The sequence below is a fragment of the Nanorana parkeri genome, unplaced genomic scaffold (genome assembly GCF_000935625.1).
Source record: "Nanorana parkeri isolate BGI_ZX_2015 unplaced genomic scaffold, ASM93562v1 scaffold1239, whole genome shotgun sequence".
In the NCBI taxonomy this organism is placed as follows: Eukaryota; Metazoa; Chordata; class Amphibia; order Anura; family Dicroglossidae; genus Nanorana; species Nanorana parkeri.
In genome coordinates this window covers 420,751-448,733 of record NW_017307507.1, presented here as the reverse complement: position 1 = coordinate 448,733, position 27,983 = coordinate 420,751, and the positions used below count along the sequence as shown (strand labels likewise).

Genomic DNA, 27,983 nt, shown 5'->3' with positions numbered 1-27,983 from the left:
CCCCCCCATAATTCCCCCTCCCCCAAACTTTACACCTGGCACAATGCAGTCAGGCAAGTACCGTTCTCCTGGCAACTGCCAACCCAGACACGTCCATCAGATTGCCAGATAGAGAAACGTGATTGGTCACTCCAGAGAACACGTCTCCCCTTCTCTAGAGTCCAGTGGCGGCGTGCTTTACACCACGACATCCAACGCTTTGCATTGCACTTGGTGATGTAAGGCTTGGATGCAGCTGCTCGGCCATGGAAACCCATTCCATGAAGCTCTCTACGCACTGTTGTTGTGCCAATCTGAAGGCCACATGAAGTTTGGAGGTCTGTAGCTATTGACTCTGCAGACAGTTGGCGACTTCTGCGCACTGTGCGCTTCAGCATGCGCCGACCCCGCTCTGTCATTTTACGTGGCCTACCACTTCGTGGCTGAGTTGCTGTTGTTCCCAGTTGCTTTCTCTTTGTTATAATACCACTAACAGGTGACTGCGGAATATTTAGTAGCAAGGAAATTTCACGGAACACCGGAATCCAATGATTTGAAGGTGTTCATATACTTTTGGCAATATTGTGTATATATATATTGACTGCAGTCACCATTTCATTGACAATATTCCCCTCAGCTGACCTGAGGCTGACCCGAATAGCACCATCCGGTTTGACAAAGGTCAACTGACTTTTGTTGAGCCAGGTGATGCCGACCGGGCCAGCCACAAATCGGATATTGGCCAGTTCAACAGGACCCTACCAAAATTCGATCTGTGTACGGCCAGCTTAAAGATCAGAAGATTACAAACATGCAAAGATTTCAATTATCTGGAGACAGTCACATAGAAAATGGAATTAATATCTGATAGAATTGGAGAACATATTCTAACACAAAAGATTTTCTTCTGATTGTACATCTTTGAACTCTTCATGTTTCATTTCCTCCCCTGAGAGGATGTGCATGGTCACATGTCCTAGTCACATGTGCCAGAATTCCAGGAAGTAAAGGGAGATATATGAATCTGCCCTTAGTAAAAATGGCCGTTGTGAGAAGAATTAGTATGTAAGTATGTAAAGAATAAAAAGCCGGCAATTATCTAGAAGTATCTGTTTGTAGATTGTTATTACTAAACATTTCTAAAGGTGTGTTTGTTGTCATTTCAAAGATAAGGGTAATGTTCCCCTTTAAGGCGATCCTATGGGCATAGAAATATGAAAGTTGGCATTTTGACCCATTTTAAAGGTGCAGGCCCTGTAGCTGTCATCTCCATCATGTCCTGATCAGGACCAAGTGTGCATGACACGAGTAATAATATGCATGGTCTTGGTGCAAAACCTAGTACACCGGAGTTTGCCCAGCCCTAGCAAAACTGTCAGTGACACCCCCTCTCGGCCGAATCAGCTGCGGCCGGAGCATTCCCAGCAGATACACACATACAAAGGTGCTTTGGGTTCGCGTACTTCATATACGTCTATAGATAGTTGGACATACAGATAGGATTGGACCAAGCTCTTATAGTCTGTTGGGTGTATATTCGGTTTGACTAAGCGTGCATGGTTATGCTTATGGAGCAGGAAGGAACGTCCTTATACTTCCTTATTAGGTTTATGACATCATGGGAAGGGGGGAGGAGACTTGCCCCATAATCCACCTGAACTCTTCAAGACATAATTGGATTCCATTTAGTTTTTGATCGTCCCAGACTAAACCAATTAGGGGTCCAAAGAAATAGGCTAATGCTGGCCCTCCATACATTAGACAGCTCAGAGGGCACACCATCACCCTGAACTGGCAGCACATTGGACCGATGCTAAAATCTTCTGCGTCTTCTAAACGCAGGTTTGTCAATGTCATTGAGGCTTTAGGGGGGTCACACACATGGGTGTGCATATTGGTACAGAGTGCACGCCCATGCAGAGACCAACAGGGATATGTTCTGCGTGTAATTGCCTGTACCTCCCTATGAGCGGACGCGTTCAACACAGTTGAACGTGGGTACACACAGACCCGAACCTGCACATCCCTGCCAGTCCAGGTGGCCCAGTGCGGACACCCGGACCTGCACGGATGCACAGGTTTGGGTCTGCTTGTAACTGTGTGCAGCTGCGTCCTCCCATAGGGATGTACAGGCTGCTCCACGCAATTAAACGCAGCACCTGTCCCTCCCGGGATCGGGTCTCTGCATGAGCATGCAGGCCTGTGTGAGTGACCCCTAAGGCCTCATTCACATTGACAAACCTGCATTCAGAAGACTCATATAAATGCATGTAACGATTCTTGTAATGGTATCAGCGTCCAGGCAGTAGCGTTACAAGGGGGGTGCGGCCCACACTGGGTGACACCATCAGAGGGGGGTGACACCACAATGACTGACAGTCATTGTGGTGTCCCCCCCTCTGAAAAGTCAAGCACTCGGTCATGGACTGAGAGAGGAGGAAGACGCAGCGGCATACCTTGTCCCACCAGATACCAGCAGTTAAGTGCTCGTGACGTTATTTCACACGTGTGCGTAATGATGTCATGCCTCTGCCTCCAGGGTCTGACCAAGCGCGGGTCAATGCGCATAAACGGCGCCAAACCCCCCTAAATAAAGCAGGAACAACTAAACGCAGGAGAATGTGATCTGAGACATTTGATTACATCTGCCAGATCATTTCTCCTCCGTTGTGCCAGAGCAAATGTATCCGAAGCCTTTGTGACGACAAAACTCTTTATTGATGGCTGAAAATGTTCACTCTGCCTTGTGGACAACTATTGTCTCTAAAGATGTCTGTGGGGGTTCTCATTCCTCCAGGTCATGGTATATCTGTAAAAAATAAGTCAAGGCAGCTGGACATGCTGTATTTTTCTTGAAGACGTTTCAATGGTCATCAATGGTCATCCAACCAGCTTTCTCAATTCAGTCACAACCAGGTGTTGATTGCATTTGCATAATTGGAGCTAAAAGGTGTTATTAACCTTCCCATGAATGTAAAACGAGTTTATATTTGAAGCCGAGCAGCGGAAATGTGCACACTTCCTCTTGTGTTCAACAAGTGTTGTGTCACTGCACTGGAACACGTGCCACTTTCCACGCTCGCATGGGCACTGCGAGATCTGTGTCGCCACCACCTGAAGGGATTTGCATCGTGTTACATCAGCGACGTGCAGGCACTTGAAGTTTATTCTGCTTATATTTTGCCTTTCCTGGTTCCTCTCCTTCATTAACATGATGATTACATTATAAAATAAAACCTAACCGTTCTCATCACACACCTTATTGTAGACCCAGTGACATCATCACTAGATCCCTATGCTTCTCTAAGCAATATAGGCAGAAAGTGGCTGGTGGGAGGAGCCAGCAGGATCACAGCTCCCTGTCTTTGTACTTCTGTCAAGAGCCCTCAGGTGCAGGGCTGGATTAAGGGCATCATAGACCTGGTGCTGTCGGTTGTACGGGAAGTACCGGGCCCTTGTTAGGCGGTTGCTCGCTTCTAGCTGGGGCCCCACGAGGGTGGTGATACGGTCTCAACAGTTGGAGACTCAACAGTTAGAGACGTGCTGGGCTCAATGCATATGCGCCGCTGTTCTATCATTTTCTTGACCCATACAATTTCTCCTTGTCCCACGGGCTGGGCCCCGGTTCTCAGCAGCAGGTTCTTCGACACCACCCGGCAAGTGGCCTGTCATTTTTCTCGACTGCGTCACTTCCAGGTGAACATGTGCATGAAGAAAGGGCGTCAGGAAGACTGCCGATTCAGATGATGTGGCTGCACCGGAAATGACGCAATCGAGTAATGTTATGAATTACTATAGAACAAGGGCGCATGCGCATTGAGCCTAGCATGCCTCCAACGGCTAAGTCTGCATCATCGGAAGTGACGCAGTCCAGCATTCTTATGAGGTCCAGAAAAATGATAGAAAACGGGCTTGGATTGACATTGTGCATACCGAGGCGATCCGTTACCTAGGGTGGTCTACATGCAAATACAATCGGTCTAGGAACGCCCACTCCTCCAGACTGGCATCCACCAATCCAGGCATTGTGATATTTGCACGAGCCAGCCCACTGCTTGCATCAGGGCCAGATTAACATAGGGGCTAATGGAGTGCCTGCTCCAGGCCCACCACTGAAAATAGGCCTGGAGCTGGTGCTCCAGTAGCTCCTATGTCAATCTGGACCTGCTCAGCCCTGAAGCAAGCAGTGGGCTGGCTCTTGCAAATATCACAATGCCTGGATTGGCGGATGTCAGTCTGGAGGAGTGGGTGTTCCTGGACTGATTGTATTTGCACGCAGACCACCCGAGGTAACGCCCCCATGTGATGCCGCACCTCCATGATCTAAAGAACTGAAATTTAAAGGGAGGGCCAGGACTAGGGAGTAAAACGCTAGATGACGCTGGATGTCCTCCTGCCAGGAAATGAGGCGGGCTCTAGTTGACTTTCTGCAGCTTCTAATGCCCATTGTGGGAAGCTCACAGGGTGCAGTGATATCAGTGTAAGCGGTTTCAGTCCAGGAGAGGAGCCGGTACAGCTCTGCAAGACTGGAAGGGAAGAGTTAGCGGCCGGTAAGGAAGGGTGGCAACCAGCAAACTGCTGTGTATCTGAAGCAATCGTGGTAATGATGCAATGCCACAACTGCAACCAGCGTTTCCTGGGTCAGGGATGTTGTTTTGGGTAACTTAGTTGCACAAACAAACATTGCAGCATTGTTATAGATCTCCATTAGCATACTACATTCATTATATTATGTCATTTCAAAAGTTGTTTCCAATCTTCTTAAATCTGCAGCTTTCATTAAAACAATCCCTGGTGATCCTGCTATGAAGGCCCATGTTCAGGCACTTCCTGTGATAAGGTGACAGTCTCCCAAATGTGCTCCTGCGTTGTCATCTTGCCACGCACACCCCCCTAATGGGCCACTGTGCTGAAACGCATTACACAGCCATGAGCCATCGTTGTCCCTTTAGGGAAGCAGGTCCAGAGTAATGATGTGCAGCTGATGCATGTAGACAGGAAGCGGCTGTAAGGGGCCGCAGGATATCAGCACGATGGTCCAGGAGCTGTGATTGGCATCTTGGAGGAGATGCTTGTGACTGCAGCTCATGGAAAGTGTATCTACGCCTCTGCAAACCCCAAAGCTGAATGCGGGGCCGAACCTGGGCAGGAATTTTAATACTTCCAGAGAAAGCTTTAAAGTGTGAACGGACCCTTTCAAGCTGGAGGGGAGCCGTGTTTTTGATTCGGAGATTGGCCTGAACAATAGGGATCACTGGGCATTGCACTGTAGCTGTGCCACCTTCAGGATACAGCAGGGTCGTCCCGAGGCTGGGTATCACCCGAAGCGGAGACCGGGTGACACCCTGCAGTGACGTCATCGAGTATGCGAGTGACGTCACCACGTGCTTGCACGATGATGTCATCGCGCACGTATTGTCATCTCATTGACGCCTGCTGGCGGCCATCTTGGTGATGGATGCTGGCAGCCATTATAATGTTATCCTTCTGTACCGGGCCCCTGACTTCGAGGGCGCCATGATTTCTCATTTTCCCCTCTTCTATATATGGAAACATCTTTGTGATTTGTTTATAAGCTAGACATGATCCGAGGTTTCCAGAGCACTCCATACAGCATCCGGACCCAATCATAGAAGGGTGATACGGTTTGGGAATGTTTTGTACCCAACACTGCGACCGTGTCCATCCCAGTAACGAATGGGAGTCGGTAGGATGGGCCCCCGATCACATGATCAATGTGGCTGCCAATCACTGTGACCACATGATCGGGAAAGGAAGCATTCATCGGAGCCTTTGTGCATCCCCGGATATTGGTTGGAGTGCGCCGGGAGCGTCCAAACACCCAAACTGAGACACACAATGAAATAAATTCCTAAACAGCGATTTCACACTCTCCTGGCCTCCAATGAGGTGGAATTAGTGGCGGCTTTCAGACGATTACTGCCTGATCAGCCACTTGACAGCTTACTGGGTAAACCCTCTAAAAGCTCCGCGCACTTTGTTTATAGCCATCCATTAAACATGATATCCTCGTCACTACGCACCACGCCGCAACGTACCAGGGAAAGCAGACGCTGACCCGCCATACTCTCCGAGATGATTGTTCGGCTATTCTACTAAGTATTAGCAAATTTTTTCTACAGTATGACCAATGTGAACTTCACCTGGAGGACACAATCATTCACTCATATACATGGGGGATGCCAAGTGACTCAAGCCAATGCATCAACATTCCGGGAGGGCAACTAGGCAACCAGCATTGGTAGCATCAATGATTCTGTCTCACAGCTTTCCTTTAATAACAACAGCAATGCCTCATTTTTATACGCTATGCCAGTTAGTACTAGGTCTATGGTGACTCTATTCCAACCCCTATACACTATACCAACACTAGGTCTATGGTGGCTTTATTCCAAACCCTATACACTATACTAGCACTAGGTCTATGGTGGCTCTATTCCAAACCCTATACACTATGCCAGCACTAGGTCTATGGTGGCTCTGTTCCAACCCCTATACACTATACTAGCACTAGGTCTATGATGGCTCTTTTACAATCCCTATACACTATGCCAGCACTAGGTCTATGGTGGCTCTCTTCCAACCCCTATACATTATACCAGCCAGATGCCTGCACTAGGCCTATGGTGGCTCTGTTTCAACCCCTATACCCTATGCCAGCACTAGGTCTATGGAGGCTCTTTTCCAACCCCTTTACACTATACTAGCCAGATGCTAGCACTAGGTCTATGTTGGTTCTGTTCCAATCCCAAAATGTTCTTGAGATCATTTAGCAGACCATAAAAAATAGAAAGGGCCTTTTTACAGCAAAAACCATGAGTTGCCATCCAATGATATACACTTTATGGCCAGAAGCTTGTGAACTCCCCTCCAAATGAGTCATGGAAACCCGCAATTCCAGTATTGGCGCAGCAGAGAACTGCTCTTGTTACCATGCAGCCACCAATTATACTGAAGCCTGCACTGGTAAATGAAGACCGGAGAATGAACATTTGATTGGTGATGGTGGGGCGACGTACAACAGTTTAAAGGGAACCTGTACTTAGATGAAACTTGTCAGGATGCACTAGATGGCCAAAAGGTTGACCATCACACTTACTATGTGGCCAAAATCAGGGCGTTCCTCCAAATGATGGAGTTCAGGTGTTTCCAGTGAAGTGAAGTCGACTGAAAGATCTTTCATACGAACGTGCTTACTGAAATCTGCTAGTGTATTGCCATCTTAACACTTTGTGTTGGCTGGTGATGGACACTAAATGGAGTGGTGACGTCACTCCCTCAGTCATGTGACAGTGCATAGGCGTAGACATTGGCTGCTACTGAGCACTGCCACTGGTCAGAACATGTGATTTAAGAACCTCTGCCACACACAGAAACTAAGACTCAAATCTGTGTCATTGGCAGCTCGAACTGAGAAATCCATGAACTACAATTCAGTAGCGCCTACAGGCCTTCTCCCTCCCCCAGCCTGTGACCGGACAGTGAAAGGAGAAGCAGCAGACTGATGAGCTCATCTCTCCGTCATTCTTCTCTCTCCTACTATCAGCATGCTCCTTGCATTGTAAAACAACTAATTGGCTCCCAGTGCTGCTTCTCCCTTCCTTCATCTGGGCTCTGCTGTACAGTTGGGAGAAACAAAATACATTTATAGATATTTTCATACATTATATATTTGTATTCTATATATCGATATATGGTATTTGTATTGATTGGAGGATTTGATGTCATCTTTTTTGATAGGTTGCACTTTTCTAATATAAGATACATATAGTGCAGTATTTCCTGTGTATTTCTGCATTCCCTGCGGTGCAATACACACTGTCTGTGCTCCTCTGGTCAGGGCACAAGGTATTTCTTCTTTCACATCTTAGCTCGGCGTCTGCAGACCATTCAGGAAGGATTGTGTAATCCTCATTACGAAACGTCTCCCTTGGCTTCTGTCAGATGGCGAGCATCTGAGTGTTCCACGGCCAGAGATCAGCCCCTTTTATCTGACAGACGGTGATAAACTTTCCCAGAATTACAGTGAATTTGGCAGCCACAGGAGAGGCTGATGGAGAGTTGGGAGAAAAGCAAGGGGAAGAGCTGTGAGCACTGGAGGGACCCCGGGGGGCCCCTTCGCTTTCTGCTCCTATACACACAACAAGCTCAATTAACACAAGGATAGGGATCTTGATTTAAAGCTGAGCTCCGGCCTTCCCTTCAGTCTTGCAGTTGTAGCGGCTCCTCTCCTTGACTGTGATGGCTTATTCTGATGTCACTACACACTGTGAGCTTCTCACAATGTGCATCAGAAGCTGCAGCATCATCTTGTACTTTCCTTTCCAGCCTGTCTGTCCCTGGCCCCGCCCCTTTCATTCATTGGATTTAATTTCTTTCAATCATGGAGGCTCAGCCTCACATGTGGGCGTTACCTAGGGCAGTCTGCATGCAAATTCACTATAATGCCCCATCCTCTATTCTGACAACCATCCATCAAGGCATTTTGATATTTGCATAACACCTCCCATGAGCCGGCCCACTGCTTGCATCAGGGCTGAGCGCTCTTGAACACCGCAAGCAGTGTAAGTACCTGAATCTTACTTGGCATCAGCCATTTGCACTCCCTGTACAGCAGAGCTTTGAGAAGGGGAAGGAAGAAGCAGCACAAGGAGCCGATCTGGTGTGTTCCAGTCCAAGGAGCATGCTGAGAGGAGCAGATAGCAGAGTGAGATGAGCTCATCGGTCTGCTGCTTCTCTTTTCACTCTCCAGTCCCAGTGTGGGGGCAAGGAAAGTGAAACAGCAGTAGAGAAAGTTCAGGTCCCCTTCTATGCTAGACAGGGTTGTGCTTTGGTGCTGATAGGAGGAGAGAGCAGAGGGACAGAGATAAATCCCCTTCTCTGCTAGGCGGGGTTGTGCTTTGGTGCTGAAAGGAGAGAGCAGAGTGACAGAGAAATGAGCTCATCAGTCTGCTGCTTCTCCTTTCACTGTCCAGTCACAGGGTGAATAAATTAGTTTCAGAGCATAGGGACAGTCGAGGGGTAGACCATAAGCACAGTTTTATGTTTACTCTAAAGTACCGTGGAAGTTCTTGACACTGGTGGCCCTAGTAGTGACCGGGTCTCAAGTCAGTTGGGCCGTCAGAACAAAACCACTCTGATTACCTAATGGGGTCCTTGCTCCCTTGTATTCTGTGTAATGGGATGTGACATCTGCTGGAGTGGTAGAGCTCATCCATTTTGGCCCTCAGCACAGTTGGGGGGACATGCATTTCGGAGTCCTGGTTCTTTATAATGCTGTCCTGCTCCAGGGGCCTCTGTGCAATGGAAACCTGCGGCACAATTCGAGCAGAGCCGCTTGTCCGAGACATCTCCGTATTCTGAGAATTTCCCACGACGAGCCGTTCCATTTCCCATTAACAGGGAGATAAGTTTTGCCTGCCGGAGTGGAATCTCTGGAGGACGGAAATAGGTTAACGCAAACCCTCCATCAGGCCTCTTATCACTGAGACAGGAAACAGACGTCATTCCTTATTTACTAAAGCCTCTGAAGGGTGTACTGTATGGACTGCCCTAGAAGTGTTAATCAGATGCTGGTTGTTTAACCCTTTTTGGAGTTCACTGATGCCGAGATGTCCAGACCCAATTTAGCAGTTTCAGTATGCGCCTGTAAAAGACAAAAACACTGGAAGGCAAACGATAAAACAGCTCTGCGAACGTTTGCGTTTTAGAGTCACCGCCCATTGGGGCCACTAGGTGGAGCCGAAGAACATAGGAATTTCCAGTGCTACGGCTCCATCTAGTGGCCATAATGGGATGTGAATCTAAAAATCAGATGTTCACAGTGCTATTCGCTCTGCGAACACTTTATAAATACACCCCTATGACTAATTTGTCTAGCTATATCATTGATATCATGGCCTGTGTCACCATACTTTGAGCTTGTGTCGATATTATCAGTTTGAGACCATTCAAAATTATTGACATGTATAACTGACCTGCATCAAGGGGGTTTTACATTCCCATAGACTTGCATAGGAAAACCTGCCTGATGCAAACCAAAGCCTGCCGGCGCAGGCCCTAACTTATTATTAATAAGGAAGTGAAGGTGTGTAAAGGTGTACAAGTAATATTTATGTATGTTATTAGTTATTATTGATTGATTATTGATAGATATTCATTCAGTTCCTTTAATTTCTATATATTAGTTAAGCTATATACTGTATGTATACTAAGTCTATATGTCTCTTTTTCCAGGGGAAGTCAGGGGAGAGTGACCCAGCTGAAGAGGCAGCACCACCGTCCGTTGCAAAACTTGCTGGTTTATTTGGCGACAAGGTCAACAGCCCCAGGAAAGAGGTGACTACTGTTACTCTGATATGTTACACTGTTGTAATCTGAAGTGATATATTAGCGAATTCTGTTTTACACTGCATTGTACCGCCACCAGGCCTGGAAACCAGCAATTCTGGTATTTGCACAGCAGAGAACTGCTCTTGTTGCCCTGCGGCCACCAATTATATTGAAGCCTTCACTGGTAAACGACTACCAGAGAACCAACGTGCGATTGGTGACAGGGGGCAACATCCAACAGTTTAAAGGGCACCTGTACGTAGCTGAAACTTGTCAGGATGAACTATATGGTCAAAAGGTTGTGCACACCTGACCATCACACCTACCTATATGGCCAAAATTATGTGGGCGCCCCTCCAAATGATTGAATTCAGGTGTTTCCAGTGAAAGGTTTTGTTAATACTACAGCATGCAAAGGAATTTTAGACAATTGAGCTTTTCTGATCTTGTGGTGACAGTTTGGTGAAGACCATTTTCTGTTCCAACATGACTGTGCCCTGTGTACCAAGCCAGCTTCATAAAGACAAGGTTGGATGAGTTTAGTGTGGAGGAACTTGAGTGTCCTTCACAGAGCCCTGACCACAACCCTACTGAACACCTTTGGGATGAATTGGAATGGCAATTATGAGCCAGATCTTCTCATCCAACATGATTTGATGAGTTTGGTGTGAAGGAACTTGAGTGTTCTTCACAGAGCCCTGACCTCAACCTTACTGAACACATTTGGGATGAATTGGAATGCCAATTGTCAGCCAGATGTTCTCATCTAACATAGTTTGATGAGTATGTTGTGGAGGAATTTGAGTGTCCTTCACAGAGCCCTGACCCAAACCCTACTGAACACCTTTGGGATGAATTAGCACGCTGCATGTGAGTCAAATCTTTTCATACAACATCAGTACCTGATCTCACAAATGTTCCTTTGGCTGAATGGGCCCAAATTCCCAGAGACACAATCCAAAATCAGAGGGCCAAGATGCAAGACTGGCCTAGCAAATCTGGGACAGTTGGCATGTATCCTATGTGGACACCTGTTCCTGCTCCTGTGCACAAAACCAACTCCATGAAAACATGGTTTGATGAGTTTGGTGTGGACGAACTTAAGTGGTCTGCACAGAGCCCTGACCTCGACTCTACTGAACATCTCTGGGATAAAATGGAATGCCAATTATGAGCCAGGTCTTTTGATTCAAAATCAGTACCTGAGCCAGCTCTATAAAGACCATGGTTTGACCAGTTTGGTGTGGAAAAACTTGAATGGTTCGCACAGAGCCCTGAGCTCAACGTTGGGTCGCCAATTGTTGAACCTGACGTCTTTAATTAAGTATTTGTATATGAACTTGAACTTCACAATGCATATTTCTTTTTCCCTAAACAATATTAGACCGTCAGTGATATATATATTTATATTATCAACTTTATAATTATTATTTATATTAATACAAACATTGATATTCATATACAATATATCAGTATCATGAATTTGATTTTTCTGTTCAGTCATAAGTAGGGCTGCGGAAATTAACGAATAATTAACCGATTAATCATAAAAATTCTTTTGATCAATAATGAAAACACTCACCTCTCCGCCGGCTTTCCGGGTCTTCCGGGAGTCCCGTCGGCAATCCGGTGACGTCACGGACATCGACGTCACCGGACTCCTCCCCCCTTCCCTCCGTTAGCCGATGGAGCCACTTGGGCCAGTGATCTGTCGACACTTCGAGTTCTGCGTCCACCTGACTTCCGGTTTCGTTACAACTAAGAGGTTTGCCCAAGAAACTTGTTCTGCACGAGCGCCAGCCAAGGCATTGGCCTATACACATACAGCACAGCAATGAAGAAATAAAATGAACTAGGATCACACTTATCCAGCACGTTATTATTCTGAGTTGCCCCACTCAAGCGGCGGCCATATTGAGTGGGGCACGTGAGATTAATAACGTGCTGGATTAGTGTGATCCTAGTTCATTTTATTACTTAATTGCTGTGCTGTATGTGTATAGGCCAATGTAGTTGGATCTGTATGCGCGTTATAATTAATCAAAATTAATCGATTAAAAATTTTTTTTATTATTCAAACACAAAAATTTTAATCAGTAACAGCCCTAGTCATAAGTAATGCTTGACCTACTTCTGATCATGATAAACTAGTACAAACCCTTTAACATTTTGGTTTTGGTGCCCCAGGTCTTTTAGGAACCTAGAAACACCCCTGCCTGGCAGTGTTATAGTTTGTCCAAACCTCTGTCACTTTTATATCTAAATAAAGACATTTAGAATTTAAAAAAAGGGAATACATAGATATCTTGGCCACCATCATGACATACAATATATTAACTGCTCCCATTTATAAGAATATAATATTCTCCCCAGTGCTGGATAGTGTAAATGTGCAGTACTGTCAGGTGCTCTCTGGATTCTGGTCACAGTAGATGACATAGAACGCAGGTTGAGGGAAACAGAATTAAACTTTCTTAATTTGGCAATGCTGCCAAAATTTACTGGCCAGTATTAGTAGTTGACTCGGTGCTTGGAATTGCTTTTGTAAATGGATTTTGCTCTTCAGCAATGTCCGCTTTTTCAATGTGCCCCTCTTTCTTCAAGGATACATAAAAGGGCAAAAAAAAATCAAAATTGTGAAGGGGAAAACAGTTACAAAATATACAGTATTCACCCTTTTCCGGCTTCCATAGTGTAGGGGTGACATCATCCTGCAGACAAGATTCGGGGGAACGCTGAGTAGCCCAAACCGTGCTGCAGCACTTTGCAGGATCATCTTCTTGGGCAACTCAACTTCCTCCAAGATCTGCCTGGAAGGAGGATGATGTCACCCTCTCCTAGGCGCCGTAGGAGGAAGCCGGGGGAAAGGTAAATCTATTATCTAATTCTTTCTTTTGTTTTCACTTTCATTCAGCGTTTTTGGGAGGTTGAGGGGGACACATTGAATAAGCGGACCTTATCACATGGTCCACTTTAAGACTACTCCATCATTCAGATTGTAGCACGCGGTAGAAACCCCACTGCCTGGGTTTGTGGTCACATCACAACCAGTGAATCAGAATTGCTGCAATCTGACCTGTCCTCACTTCCTGTTTTCTGTTTTCCACTTCTCAGAAGTAATAGCTTGCAAGATAACAGTGTAAGACCAAGGGGCAAAATACGCTGTATAGCAAAATATGGCCCTTAAAGAGGAACTCTAGGATTTTTAAAAAAAATTAACCCTTGCAGTGGGGCAGTGCTCATTTTGTCTAGGGGATGAAAATAAAGAAGAAATGCTCACCCGATCCTGGGTCCTACCTGGCTGCTAGGCCGGTTCTCACGGCCTCTTCTCCCCCCAGGCTCTGTTGGTCTAAGGCCTGCTGATGTCATTATGTCTAATACAGGTCTATTAGATGTAAAGACGCAGAGGGACATCCACAGCTGAAGCGGAGGGACAAAAAAGTGAATGTTCACTGTCGCAGGACCGAGGAACGGGTGACTGTTTCTTCTTTATTTTCACCCCCTAGACAAAAATGGCCCCTAATTTATCCATAAATGGCAAGCTTATGACAAACGTGGTCCAGTCTGACTTCCATCCACACATACGGGCATATGAATTTTTGTTCCCGTGTGCGGCTGCTCTTCTACATTTTGTAGCTGAGCAGGTTCGAACCAAGAAATGAAAATGAACTCCAACAGACCAAAGAGAACTTCCCATACTCTGCTCTGTGTAAGCTTGGCTGTCAGCTTTGGTAGGCCTCGATCTTTGGCATATGTTGAACAGTGGCCTAGAGGTCTCCAAATTTGAGCTTTCCTATCGTCTGCAAGCCAATGAGACCATGTCAACATCCAATACCTGCGCTCTTATTGGTTATTTGGACAGCAGGGAGGAGGGGAGCTCAGCATTGCCGAAGCTGAGACCTCTATGCATGTTCACCCAAGAACAAGAAGGGCTTCCTGGCCACACATAAAAGGATGTTTGGGAACTGTATAGGTACTTATAGGCACCTTTTGGTATCAACATTTACACTACACACACTGCAAACCCATAGTAGCAGTGGTTCCTTCCACCAGGTTATAAATTAGTATGTTTCCCCTGATATAATCATGGTGTTTCTCATGTCTCTTCTCAGGCTCCACCATACAAACCCACAAGAAAGAAACCGCCTTGTTCACTGCCCTTATTCAAACCCGAGGTCACCAACAATGGCGATGAGGTAAGTTCCCATCCTAAAGCATAAGGACCCGAGTACATGAGCTTTTGTTCAGAACTACTTTTCTCCCCATACAAGTCTATAGGACTACAAAAGTAGCTTGATACAGCTTAGAAGATGGTCAACTGCAAGTCAAAAAGAAGGTAACTTGCAGGTAAGAAGGAGATCAACTGCAGATCAGAAGGAGGCCAATTGCATGTTCAGAAGGAGGTCATCTGCAGTCAGAAGGAGGTCAGATTTAGGTCAGAAGAAGGTCAACTTCAGGTCAGAAGAAAGTCAACTGCAGGTCAAAAGGGAGGTCACCTGCAGGTAAGAAGGGGATCAAATGCAGGTCAGAAGGAGGCCAATTGCATGTCAGAAGGAGGTCATCTGCAGTCAGAAGGAGATAAGATTTAGGTCAGAAGGTCAACTTCAGGTCAGAAGGAGGTCAATTGCAGGTCAGAAGGAGGTAAACTGCAGGTCAAAAAAAGGTAACCTGCAGGTAAGAAGGAGATCAACTGCATGTCAGAAGGAGGTCATCTGCAGTCAGAAGGAGGTCAGATTTAGGTCAGAAGGTCAACTTCAGGTCAGAAGGAGGTCAACTTCAGGTCAGAAGGAGGTCAACATCAGGTCAGAAGAAGGTCAACTGCAGGTCAAAAAGAAGGTAACCCGCAGGTAAGAAGGAGATCAACTGTAGGTCAGAAGGAGGCCAATTGCATTTCAGAAGGAGGTCATCTGCAGTCAGAAGGAGGTCATCTGCAGTCAGAAGGAGGTCATCTGCAGTCAGAAGGAGATCAGATTTAGGTCAGAAGGTCAACTTCAGGTCAGAAGAAGGTCAACTGCAGGTCAAAAAGGATGTAACCTGCAGGTAAGGAGATCAACTTCAGGTCAGAAGAAGATCAACTGTAGGCCAGAAGGAGGCCAATTGCATGTCAGAAGGAGGTCATCTGCAGTGAGAAGGAGGTCAACTGCAGATCAGATGCATCGGTGTAGGAACAATTTAGAACAAGCTTAATGCACACTGCATTGCCCATCTACAGAAGCCCTAAATAAGGCAATAAGAGTCTCTCTGATCTCCAGTAAGCCATGACCTCAGTGGTGGACCCTTTACCATTTCCAATCCTCCGGCATGTGCTGCCATCACACTCACTCATATTAACGCTTTGTAATATCTCAATTACAGGTAGAGTTGAATGAGCTGCTGTTATTGCACATGGGGAATTCAGGTGTATGAGCTCGCTGTTGTTATTCCTGACTCTATCCTTGCCCACCTGGTAGTTTTGGGTATTTCCGGCTACCTACAGGCCAAGAGCTCTCGGGTTCTAGCCCTGGCCTCTCAGAGGGGGTGCACAGAATCATGGGACCAGAGGCTACAGACCTATCCAGAAACAAAGTGACAACCATGTGTCCATCGAGTAGTTATTCATAATGGAGGTGTTTCCTGATAGAAAAAGCAGAAAATGATACATTGCATGTACCTACAGTTGTCGTTTAAAAGGTCAAACCACCAAATACAGATATTTCAGCGTGTGGCAGATGCTGCAGACTTAAACCACATGACAGTCTCTTCTATCTCACTAGGAATCCTTGGTCTGTACACCTGCTGTGCCCATTGTGAGGGGTTCCCATGATAGCTGTGCTGATTTTGTGGGTCTGCACACCTGCTGTAACTAATGCTAGAGGCTTTTCTTGAGGCTTCTTCTATCCCTGAGCTGAGTTTCTGGGTCTGTACACTTTTTGTGCCCATTATGAGGGGTCCCCACCATCCCTGTGCTGAGTTCCCGGGTCTGTACCCCTGCTGTGCCAATTATGAAGGGTTCCCATCATCCCTGAGCTGAGTTCCTGGGTCTGTTTACCTGTCGTGCCCATTATGAGGTGCTCCCACCATCCCTGCTGGATATTTATTATTTTATATTGTTGGGAATGTAACAGGAGTAGCTGGGAACACACAATGGTGGGCGGGGGCACCCAAAACTCTGAGGTGGGCATGGACAGAGCCAGTACTTTTGGCAGGGAGCATCCAAGACATATAAGAATCCAGGGGATGACCTATGCTAGCAGGCTCCACCTAATGAATTCTCAGTTTTCTGATCTGTGTAGTCACTATAGAATGGCCATCGCTGGGATGTCTTCTATATTTACACCTTGTGCTTTCCTCTTCTTGCAGAAAGTGTCTCCTCCTCACACACAAATGCCTAAGATCAAGGTGAAGAGCTCCCCTCTTATTGAGAAGCTGCAGGTGGGTGGAAATTCAGATACTCCGGAACAACTCACATTTGACACTTCGGCATTAAAGGAGAACTATGGGGTTAAGTCTTTTCCCCATAGTTCTCCTTACGGTAACGGGAGGACACAAACTAGCGTCCTCCCGTCACCCTAGGCTCAGTATACCGCGAGCTGTAGCTCGCGGTATAATGAGACGCCGCAGCTGAAGCGGATCCCGACAATTGTGCCGGGATCCGCCCAGCTGCGTGACTGACAGCTGGCTCTGCCTATCTAGAGGCAGAGCCAGCTGTACCCGCCCCCTCCCCCGTCCGATCCACCAGTCAGAGGGGGGCGTGGCGGTGCATTGAAGTCAATGGCACTGCAGGCACGTCCCTCTGCCCGCAGTTCGAATGGACGCGTAGCAAAACATTGCCTGCGTTCGGGTCCACTGCAAGCGCAACAAATGCTGCTTGCTCTATTTTTTGTTTTGGCAGTGGACCGGAACGCAGGCAATGTTTTGCCACACGTCCGATCACACTGCGGGCACGGGGTGGGGGGGGCATGGCTTAGGGTTGCCACCTTTTCTTCAAGCGATATCCGAACACTAGCGACGCACGGACATTTTTTTGGGAAGAATGAGTCGTGGCTTATTCATATGTAAATATTGCCGCCCATTCATATGTAAATATCACAGTTGAGACTATTTTCAGTGGGGGGCCAGTAGCCCCTATCGTAATGTTGGTTGCCCCTGTCGCCTGACATCTTGTGTTCGGGTTTCTGCTGCCATGAAACCCGGACACAGCATTCAACATCCGGACTGTCCGTGTGAATCCTGGACAGGTGGCAACCTTAGCATGGCTGCAGGGCCATTGACTTCAATGCACCGCCATGCCCCCTCCGACCCCAGAACAAAGGGGGAAGTTTTGTGAGCGATTGCTGTGCGTTCCAGCAGCTGCTGCTCTGGAAGGAACCGCAAATGGTGTGAATGGGCCCTTAAACTGAAGTCAAACTAATGCCATTGAAATAAGCCCAAAAGCTCTATGTCATCACTAATAGGGTGGGAGACTCCCCTTCCATTTGACTGATTATTTTAAAATAATGAGTAACAAATTGGTACTAATATCAATAGATTATACATAATAATAATAATAATAATCACTAAACAGATTATTACATGTTACATAGAAAATCTTTCCTGTTTGAGTATCATTGGATTATAGCGCCATCTAGTGGACAAATACTAAAATACATAAGAAACAGTAATACATTTTATAGAATAGCGCAGCAGCAATAATTATCATTGCGTGAATAAATTATTGCTATTTGTATGTAGTAGTTACATGACCAGCAAAACCTGTTCAAGAAAAAATACAACAGTCCAGTCGCTTTGATCAATTTTTTTTACAAATACTGTATACCATGACCTGGATGAATGAGAACCTTCACAGATATATTTCCACTTCTGCAGTATATATATTAGGGCTGGTAATTATTAAAATTTTCGTGTTCGATTAATCAAATAAAAAAAAAAAATCAATTTTGAATCAATCAAAAAGTTTAACGATTAATCGAGAAATTAATCTTTAATTTCCACAGCCCTAATATATATATATTTTTTTTATATATATATTTCTTACCTTTTAGATGTTTTGTTGCAGCAGGCAACATGGCTGATTCCAGGTTTTTCCCAGCACCTTTACGGTGATCTGTCCTTATAAAAAGACTGAGGACTGAAATTTCTGGATTGTGTTTCTCTCATTAACTTAATTAACATGCAATGCAGAAGCCAGAGTTGTAACCCTTTAACCCCTCACAGCCCTGCCCAACATTACAAAAGAAGGAGAAGCAAGTAGAAATTTGAACCCTTAAGGAGGCAACAAACCCTGACCCATGTAAAAGTAATTTAAACTGCAAAAAGCATTTTTTACATTTTTGTTAAGCTTTTTCTATGTGAATGAGAACATGTAACAAAAAAAAAAAAAAGGTATTATCTTTCGAAAGTGGAAATACACTTTAAGAACATTAGATTTTTGCCCCATTCACGCAACAGCTGGTTAATTCACACAGGATGAATGTACATGCATTTTCACTGGACGAATAGCTATGCATTTTTATTTTTGATAATGTTCAGCACTTGCTGGCTAGGGTAGTAAAAGGGGTGTATGGGCTAAGAAATTCCATCGATGCTCTAAATCAGGGGCAGGCAACTCCGGCCCTCCAGCTGTGCTTGAAATTCCAACATGCTTCTGCCTCTGGGAGTCATGCCTGTAACTGTCAGTCTTGCAATGTCTCATGGGACTTGTAGTTCCACAACAGCTGGAGGACCGGAGTTACCCACATCTGCTCTAAAGCAGTGGTTCTCAACTCGTGGGTCGCGACCCAAAAGTGGGTCGCGACACCCTCTGCAGTGGGTCGCGGCGTCATGTCTGCATAGGCCGGCCCATCTGCGTTAGAGAGAACTAGAGGGGGAATTTGTGGTTCAGCCTGTGGAACCTCATAATGTCAAACTGTCCCCTCTCTCCCGGCCTCCCCCGGGCTCTGCGATAAAGTGGTATGGCCCGGGGAGAGAGGGGACTATTTCCTCACTTTCGGGCCGGCGCATTAATATCGGGTCCTAAATATTTAATTTTTATTCTTTATAAACTTTTTAATTTTTTTTAATTCATTTACTTTCAGCAAAATATATATTGCTGAATACTGCACAAGTTGTTTTGTGTAATAAATTAAAATGTTTCAGAAATGAAATCATTTTTGGGTCACGCCTTAATGACCAAGGAAACATGTGGGTCCCGAGGTTACACAGGTTGAGAACCACTGCTCTAAAGGTTATGTTCTGACAAAGATCAGTTGATGCTGAATAATGGTTGTTGGTAGCTGGGAAATCCAAAAATGTACCCTTGTGGTGGGGCTATTCCGCACTGCAAGGGTTAAGTGCTCATTTTGGTCTAGAGAGGTCAAATAAAGCAGATCCCCTCACGTGGTCCTTGGTTCTGCTGGCTTCCTCTAGGCTGCTAGACCGCTCCTCAAAATCTCTTCTTCAATGGGCTCCAGCAGTCTAAGCCCAGCTAAAATCACCACATAACGTCCATTGACTTGCATTAGACACGAGGGCGCCGAGGGGCATTGTAAAGCCGGAGCGGAGAGAGGTGGTCAGCACTTACGAGGGGAGTAATACAGAATACAGTGGGGGAGTAATAAAGCATTATTTGAGCCCCCTAGACAAAATGGGCACTTGCAGTGCTCGGGTACCCCCACTCAGGCCCGGATTCCCCACAAGGCCACCGAGGCCATGCCTCGGGGCGGCAGGGCATAGAGGGGCAGCAGCGGTATGGAATCCCCCGACGCCCGGAACTTTATGTGTGGCGGTAAGTTGCCTTCTACATTTAGTCCTGCTTTAGGAAGGCAGGACTAAATGTACTGTGAGAAAGCCACCCCCCTACACCTACCTCTCTTCTCTGGTTCCCCCCCCCCAGCCTGTCTTTGGGGCGCATTGCAGAACCTGGCCTTGGGGCGGCAGGGAGAGTAAATCTGGCCCCGCCCCCACCGCAAGGGTACGTTTTTTTAACTGCCCAGGGCTCTTTTTTAAAAGTGAATTACTTGCACTGCTATCCTTCCGTGATGACATCAATCCCCAGCACTGATCCCTAATAGCGTGCTGACTATGATTACAGCTCTCCTGCTGCCTGTCCCTGATATACACATACTTCATTGTAGGATCAATGACACTATTTTTCCAACTGATATTTCCAGGTGTCACACAGAGTGATCCCTGGGGGACCCCATATATTGTAGTTATACCCCTGCCCCTATGTAATTAGCTTTCATTGGTCTAAAACGCAGCATATTTTTTTTTTCTATCTTGCAGGCTAACTTGGCATTCGCTCCTGCGTCTTTTCTCCCGGGCCCATCGCCGAAGAGCCCCGGTCTCAAAATCATGGCCTCTCCGTTTAACAGCCCCCCCTCAACACCGAACAGCCCAGGACTACCGCCGCGTACCAGCGAATTGGAGGAGATCCCAGTCAGCTTTGAGCAGCCACCAGAGGGCGCCCCTCTCGCAAGCTACACTAAGGTTACTGCTGGGGGGGGATTGTAGTGTCATTGGGCTGGTGGAGTAACTTTTTGTAATAGAAGCGGAATGGGCAGCTGAGGGGTAATCCGCAGACGTCACCAGCCCTTCAATGTTGACTTTAACAGGCATCCCCCGAGGTGTGGTGCCCTCGCTCGGAAAGGTTTAACGAGTCTGTAAATGGATCTTCTTTCCAGTGTGTTATTATGTATTGCTCTTCCGCTGCATCCTACTAGAGCAATGGAGCGTCAGTCGTTGGTTAGGGACTAGGGGTGAGCGAAAGTTGTGATTTCCCCAAAATTTTAGGCCGGGTTCACAAGTAGGTGGCATTGTTTTCGTGCGTGTTCAGCTTGCGGTTATTTGCGCATACAAACGCTCAAAAAGGCGCATGAAAAATGTGCAACCTGCTTCTGCCGCGTGTTTTCTGGCGTTTCCATTGAAGTCTATGGGGCAAAAACGCGCTTTTAACTGCCCAAAGAAGACTTCTTGTACCTTTTTGGGCGTTTGGCATTTTCCTGCTGGCGTTTTGCTGCTCAGGTGTGAACAGGGGCCATTGAAAGTCATGGGATTTCTTGTGTTGGGCGCTTTTCCAACTGCTCAAAAACTCCTAGGTGTGAACCAGGCCTTAGGGAAGATCCGGGGCGCCCGATGTCACCCTTTAAATGCATTGGAGTCAATGGGGAAGGTGAAATGAAGGTGGTTTTTATGGGTGCAATGGGATTTCAGTGGCTCCTAAGCAGAGGCGTATCTACAACTAATTGCACCCCTGGCATCCCGCCCAGCTCCTGGCAACCAGTGACGTCAATGGTTGCCAGGAGCTGGGCGGGACGCCGGTTGCTAAGGGCCGGGTGGGGAGATGTGTAGGGGAGAGGGGTGGGGAGAGACAAAAAGTCAGCTGTCTCCGTTGGGTCGGGGAACTTTTTGCTGACCCACGGAGCGCCGCCGCCCCTTCAAGTGGCACCCAGGGCATGTGTCATCCCCTGGATACACTACTGCCCCTAAGATTTACAGCGCCTTTAAATGAACCTGGACCTGTGCAAAATATGGCCCCCATTAGTCTCATGATTTAAAGGGCAAGTTCATTTTATAACTTGTGGTGTGGCACTTCAGATCCTATTGTGTGTACAAGCCTGCAGCCCAGAATCCAGACACGCTGCACAAACCCCAATATTTTATTGCTGTCTATGACTTCCTGGTGACACCTGGACCCTCCATTTCTTGTATGGGTGTCAGCGGAAGAAGGAAAGGAGGGACACATATCTCCAGTGGGGCCACAGTCATAAATAAACTGTCTGGAGTTCGCTTTTGAAATGAATCCGGGTCACTGATGTTGTCTCATATACTCCTCCTACCCAGGTTCGGACTAGAGGCTCCCTAAAGAGAAGACCCCCAAGCCGGAGGTTTCGAACATCCCAAAGCGACTTGGACTTTGAAAGCGACATCATAAACACGGCGCCTAAAGAAAACGGGGATAAGGTGGAAGAAGAGGGCGTTGGGGGTTTAAAGGATACAGGCGAGACCCGGCAGGCAGAGTCAGCGTGCGAGACAGACACAACGTCACATGACCCGGAGGAAAAGTCACCGGAGAGCGCACAGGACGACCCAGGAAAGACAGAGAAAGAGACACAGAATGAAGAGGGGTCACCGAGCACAGCAGAGGAACAGCGGGAGGCCACACCGGACACAGGGGTCACAGACTCAGCAATCACTAAAGAGGAAACAGTGAACACGGAGGATGACAAAGACAAGCCAAGCGACGGACAAGAGAAGGACGAGAGCAGCGCGCCTAGCAAATCAGATGCTGATGTGAGTAGAAGACATAATAAAGCTGAACGCCGGGCAGATGTAGAATATACAAATTAATGATTACATCTTAAATACAAGCTGTGTAAGTACCTGAATGTGACCCGGTATCAGCCTCTTGTAGTAGCAGGGCTGGAGTGGGAGAGGAAGAAGCAGCACAAGGAGCCAATCAGTTCATGTGGTGAAAAGAAGCATGCTGATAGGAGAGAGCAGAGTGACAGAGAAATAAGCTCATTACTGTGCTGCTTCTCCTTTCACTGTCCAGTCACAGTCTGGGGGCTTGTCCGGGACAACCTGGGCTCGGAGAAGTAGGCTGAATGATGCTGGACAGACTGAGGACATCTAGTGGCAGAAAGGTGGATATTGGATTTAAGGTGAATGTTGCAGAAAGTGTGTTTTTTGCTATTTTACCCTCCTCGTGTTGATTTTGTTATTTTTGGCTGCTTCGGATGCCTGATAACTAAAGTGGTGTTCTATTCTGTGCAATTCAATGCATTCAGTTCAGTGCAGTCTGTAGATATTAGTTCTACTCACTCTAAGGCTCACCATACATGTTACAATCTGACCATACAATCTCTGTACAGACAGCGTACTCACCAAAGCTATGTAAAATGAGAACCTACCAAATCTATCCAAATCATTTGTATCAAATCAGGCAGGCCCTTGTACTACACAGTTGTTGGTAGATCTAAAGGAGATAATGCAATCACATTGTAACATGTGTGGTGAGCTTTAGGCTCACCACGCACTTTACAAACTGATTGTACAGTGGGCACTGCAACCTAGTCACTCCAGCTGCTGTGGAACTACAAGTCCCATGAGGCATTGCAGGACTCTGACAGCGAGAGGCCTGACCACCAGAGGCAGAGCACCACCCGACTCAGAAGTCATATTGGGAACAGAGATGGTTCATTTAGATCAAGGGTAGCCAAACTTCGGCGCTCCAGCTGCTGAGGAACTACAAGTCCCATGAGGCATTGCAAGACTCTGACAGCCACAGGCCTGACCACCAGAAGCAGAGCACCACCCGGCTCAGAAGTCATATTGGGAACCGCGATGGTTCATTTAGAGCCTAAATGAACCATCGCGGTTCCCAATATTTTAGACCAGGGGTAGCCAAACTTCGGCGCTCCACCTGCTGAGGAACTACAAGTCCCATGAGGCATTGCAAGACTCTGACAGGCACAGGCCTGACCACCAGAGGCAGAGCACCACCCGACTCAAAGTCAAATTGGGAACAGAGATGGCTCATTTAGACTAGAGGGTAGCCAAACTTCGGCGCTCCAGCTGCTGAGGAACTACAGGCCACATGAGGCATTGCAAGACTCTGACAGGCACAGGCCTGACCACCAGAGGCAGAGTCATCATGGGATTTGTAGTTTCAGCACAGCTGGAGTGCCAAGGTTGCCTACCCCTGGTATAGTGTATGGTCATCTTTAATATCTCCTGATCAACTGCAGCCTGATGAAGTGAACTGCCACCAAGTGATTAAACCCCTCAGAGATTAAAATTGCTTACACTGGCCATATACATCTCGAATGTTGTCTGATTCTTGCTGGATTGGCCCAAATTCAAGCCGTGAGTGGCCCTCCTCAGTCTGGGTTGATCCCAGCCCAGAAGTCATATCGGGAATAGGGATGGTTCATTTAGGGCAGGGGTAGCCAAATGTCAGCCCTGCAGCTGCTTAGGAACTGCAAGTCCCATGAGGCATTGCAAGACTCTGACAGCCACCGGCATGACTACCAGAGGCAGATGGATGATGGAATTTGTAGTTTCAGCACAGCTGGAGGGCTGCAGTTTAGCGTAACCTGATTTAGGGCATCCCCTAAGCTTCTGTCGCCTTGTATCAGTGCCGGTGACTGAGCAAGCAAGTGATAGGCTCAGCAGCAGTTTGGGCAGCGTCAACACTGATTTCAGAGACACGGCTGAGAAGAGCGCACAGCAACGTCTCGTATGATCCCTCAGACATCTCTGACGCGTGGTGGTACTATATGTGGTACTATAATGCCTTTTATTGTCTTTCTTCAGGATAATCCGGAAAAATGACGAGAAGTGACCGACGCGAGCCTTGGCGGGACAACGCGGTAGGCAGACATCCTCAGGATTCGTCGCGGCCTCGGATCCGGCCACCATCTCTCCATCCCGGGGGAACACCTTTCCCTAGCGCAGTGCGGCCAGCGTCATTGTGTCCCGGGGAGTTCCTTCAGGCATGTCCAGGCGATCCAGTCTATGAGTGGGATTATAGTGTACATGCAGCGAATGCATTTTGTATAGATTAATAGGCCTTGTGTGTTTTTTTCAATTTTCGGTTACAATCAGCTAAATACATTCCGGGTACAAAGCAAAATAAGTTCAAAGCAGGGATGCACCGATACCGGTATTTCGGTATCGAGTACCGATATTTTTTTTCCGGTACTTTCCAATACCGATAAGCTTCCTGATTGGCCGAGAAGCCAGCTCCATGCTCCCTCGTCATGAGGGAGCCCAATCAGAAAGCCGGGTGCCACGTCATTACACGGCGCCCAGCTTCCTGATTGGCCACCTTCCCGACCAATCAGGAAGCCGGGCAGCGCCTCATTACATACTGCCTAGCTTCCTGATTGGCTGGGAAGCCGACTCCATACTCCCTCACCACAAGTGACAAGGAAGCATGGAGCCGGCATCCCGGCCAATCAGGAAACCAGGCAGCGTGTAATGACTCTCTGCCCGGCTTCCTGATACAGGAAGTATCGGGCTAGGCATTGGAGCATTTGGCTGAGTACGAGTACTCCCCCAAATACTCGGCATCGGCACCGATACTGGTATCGGGGCATCCCTAGTTCAGTCTTAGGCCTGGTTCACAACTGGAGGAACGCGCTGTAAAACGCCCTGCGCCCAAAGAAATACAGGAGCTTCTTTGGGGCGTATTTGTCGCGCGTATACATTAGGATACAGCAGGATAGCCCTCGGAAACGCGCATTTGTCACGCGTTTCTTTTACCACAAATCGCGGTAAAAACATGCGGCAAACGCGCATATTACGTACGCCTTGCAGTTCATTTTCTTTCTAAATCAACCACAGTCCGAGTTGAAAAGCCTGTCCCCTGCCAGCAGCTACAAAGCAGGACATCTACTGTGCGGAAGCAGTGGTCTCTCTGCAGAGGTCTGACGCACCCCCCCCCCCTGCTGAGTCCGAGCCAAAGCTGTCCAGTCAGCAGGAAGCATGATGTACCCCTGTAGAGAGACCACTGCTTCCCACAGAGAGCAACCATCCTGCTTTGCAGCATGCTGGCATGGCACAGGCTTTTCTACTCATATGCTTTAGAAAGAAAACGACCTGTAAGACTTTACAGACCTTTTGTTTGAGAGAATGTATTTAGCTGATTTAAACTGAAAGTCCTGCGAAGCTTCCTGAAATATAAACCGTCTGTGACCAAAGATGTCCTCCTGTTATGTTTCTTGTTCTGGAAAAGCCAATAGGGTATCAGGGTGAAATACAGACAGTTCTGTGTTCAGGCACTTGGATACGTGAGGTTTAGCTTTAAGCAGCACCCGGCAGGAAGCTAGCGAGGCAAGTTGGGAGTTCTGTTCCCTCTGCGGAGAGTTTCACCCCCCCTTGTGGCGTAAAAGTACCCGCGCTGTTTTGTTTTTTAATTGTCTTTTTATTAAAGTTTTAAGCGACACAACGGAAAATATTAGATTTTTGTTTTTTAAAGAAGAACTCTGGTGACAAACAAAACTTTTGGAAGAATGTAATATCTGGTTATGTCCAATGAAGTGGGAGTGTACGGGCCCTGAATGTTACGGATCAGTTCCTGCAGCAAGTCTGGATGGGGTGGGGCTGCCCGTTGCTGGATAGAATTATCAACATGACTGCGCACCAGTACACAAAGCAAGGTCCATAAAGACATGGATGGGGGAGTTTGGGGTGGAGGAACTTGACTGGCCTGCACAGAGTCCTGACCTCAACCCGATAGAACACCTTTGGGATGAATTAGAGCGGAGACTGCGAGCCCGGCCTTCTCCTCCAACATCAGTACCTGACCTCACAAATGGTCCAACATTCCCATAGACACACTCCTAAACCTTGTGGACTCCTTCCCAGAAGAGTTGAAACTGTTATAGTGGCAAAGAGTGGGCCAACTCAATACTGAACCCTGCGGACTAAGACTGGGATACCATTAAAGTTCATGTGTGTGTAAAGGCGTCCCAATACTTTTGGCAATATAGTGTATATATTATTTATATGGATGTACAGTATATATATAAGTCACAACTTAATGCAACGCTGTAATCATTATTACCTCATTAAATGTATTGTGTAAGCACCTGGTATCAGCCTATTTCAGTCCCTGCACAACAGAGGAAGCAGTAACACAAGGAGCCAATCAGTGCATGTGGTGATAAGTCCTGTAAGTGAATGTGAAACTGCAGCAGAAAACGTTCAGGCACCCTTCCCTGCTAGACAGGGGTGTACTATAAGACTGATAGGAGGAAAGAGCGGAGTGACAGAGAGATGAGAGTATCACTGCGCTGTTTCGTTTTTCCCTGTCCAGTTACAGGCTGGGGGCTTGTCCGGGATAACCTGGGATCAGGGAAAGTGGGTTGAATGATGCTGGACATCAGGCTGAGGACATCTAGTTGCAGGAAAATTACTGTGGGGAAATTTCTGGACTGGAGGTGACTTTTTTCTTTTAATGGGCTATTCATTTTTATTTTCTTGGCTGCTTTACATTAGTTCTGTTTTGCTGGAGTTCTCCTTTAAGTGTACTGCTGGCACTCCTTATTGTCTTTGATGTCAGGGAGCCATTGTCTTTCCCAATGTAATGTGCATTATTGTTGTGGTAATGCTGTAACCTTTCATTGTACCTCCATCGCCACTCGCCGGCCCACGGCAGAGCGTTCATGTGATCTCCGCGGCCGCATGGGAGAGGTCAGGTGACTTCTCATCAGCTGTCACTGATTGGACCCCCAGAATCTAGCCGGCAGGAGAGGATGCGAGGGACGCCGATCGCTACATGGTGCTTATAGATAAATGGATGCGTGTGCCACAATTTAAAGGGAATCTGTACTATTTTTATTTTAGCTATAGATGGTCATGTGACTAGCTTGATGTAAATATTTTAAAGTGTGTTAATGTTTTAAAAAAAAATCTTTCTGTGTATATTGTTCAAAAAATATATATATATATCTTGTTTCTATGTATAGAGTGTTATTATATATGTACATGGAGCTCAGCCATATTGGTTCATTACATATGCAGTCTCTGCTTCCTTCTCCGTAGCACTGCTCAGTGACTGTCTCTTCTTGTCACTCAAGTTGGTGTTTCTGTGAGCACAGGCTTCCTGCAAGGCCAATGCTGCAACACTGTATGTGAATAACCCCCCAAATCATCGGTGTCAATGGAATAGTAGGGCCCAAGGAAGA

General features: G+C 46.9%; 1 protein-coding gene across 1 annotated transcript in view; it reads left to right on the top strand.

The window, feature by feature from the left end:
* The window catches only part of RCSD1 (RCSD domain containing 1), a 52,224-nt gene extending 27,600 nt beyond the window's left edge, over window positions 1-24,624 (top strand). The window contains exons 2-7 of the mRNA XM_018568745.1: window positions 10,237-10,338; window positions 14,445-14,528; window positions 16,672-16,743; window positions 20,575-20,778; window positions 22,132-22,581; window positions 24,607-24,624. Of these exons, the coding sequence (XP_018424247.1) occupies window positions 10,237-10,338; window positions 14,445-14,528; window positions 16,672-16,743; window positions 20,575-20,778; window positions 22,132-22,581; window positions 24,607-24,624 (930 nt within the window). The remainder of the gene's footprint in view (window positions 1-10,236; window positions 10,339-14,444; window positions 14,529-16,671; window positions 16,744-20,574; window positions 20,779-22,131; window positions 22,582-24,606) is intronic.
* The last annotated feature ends 3,359 nt before the right edge of the window (window positions 24,625-27,983 follow it).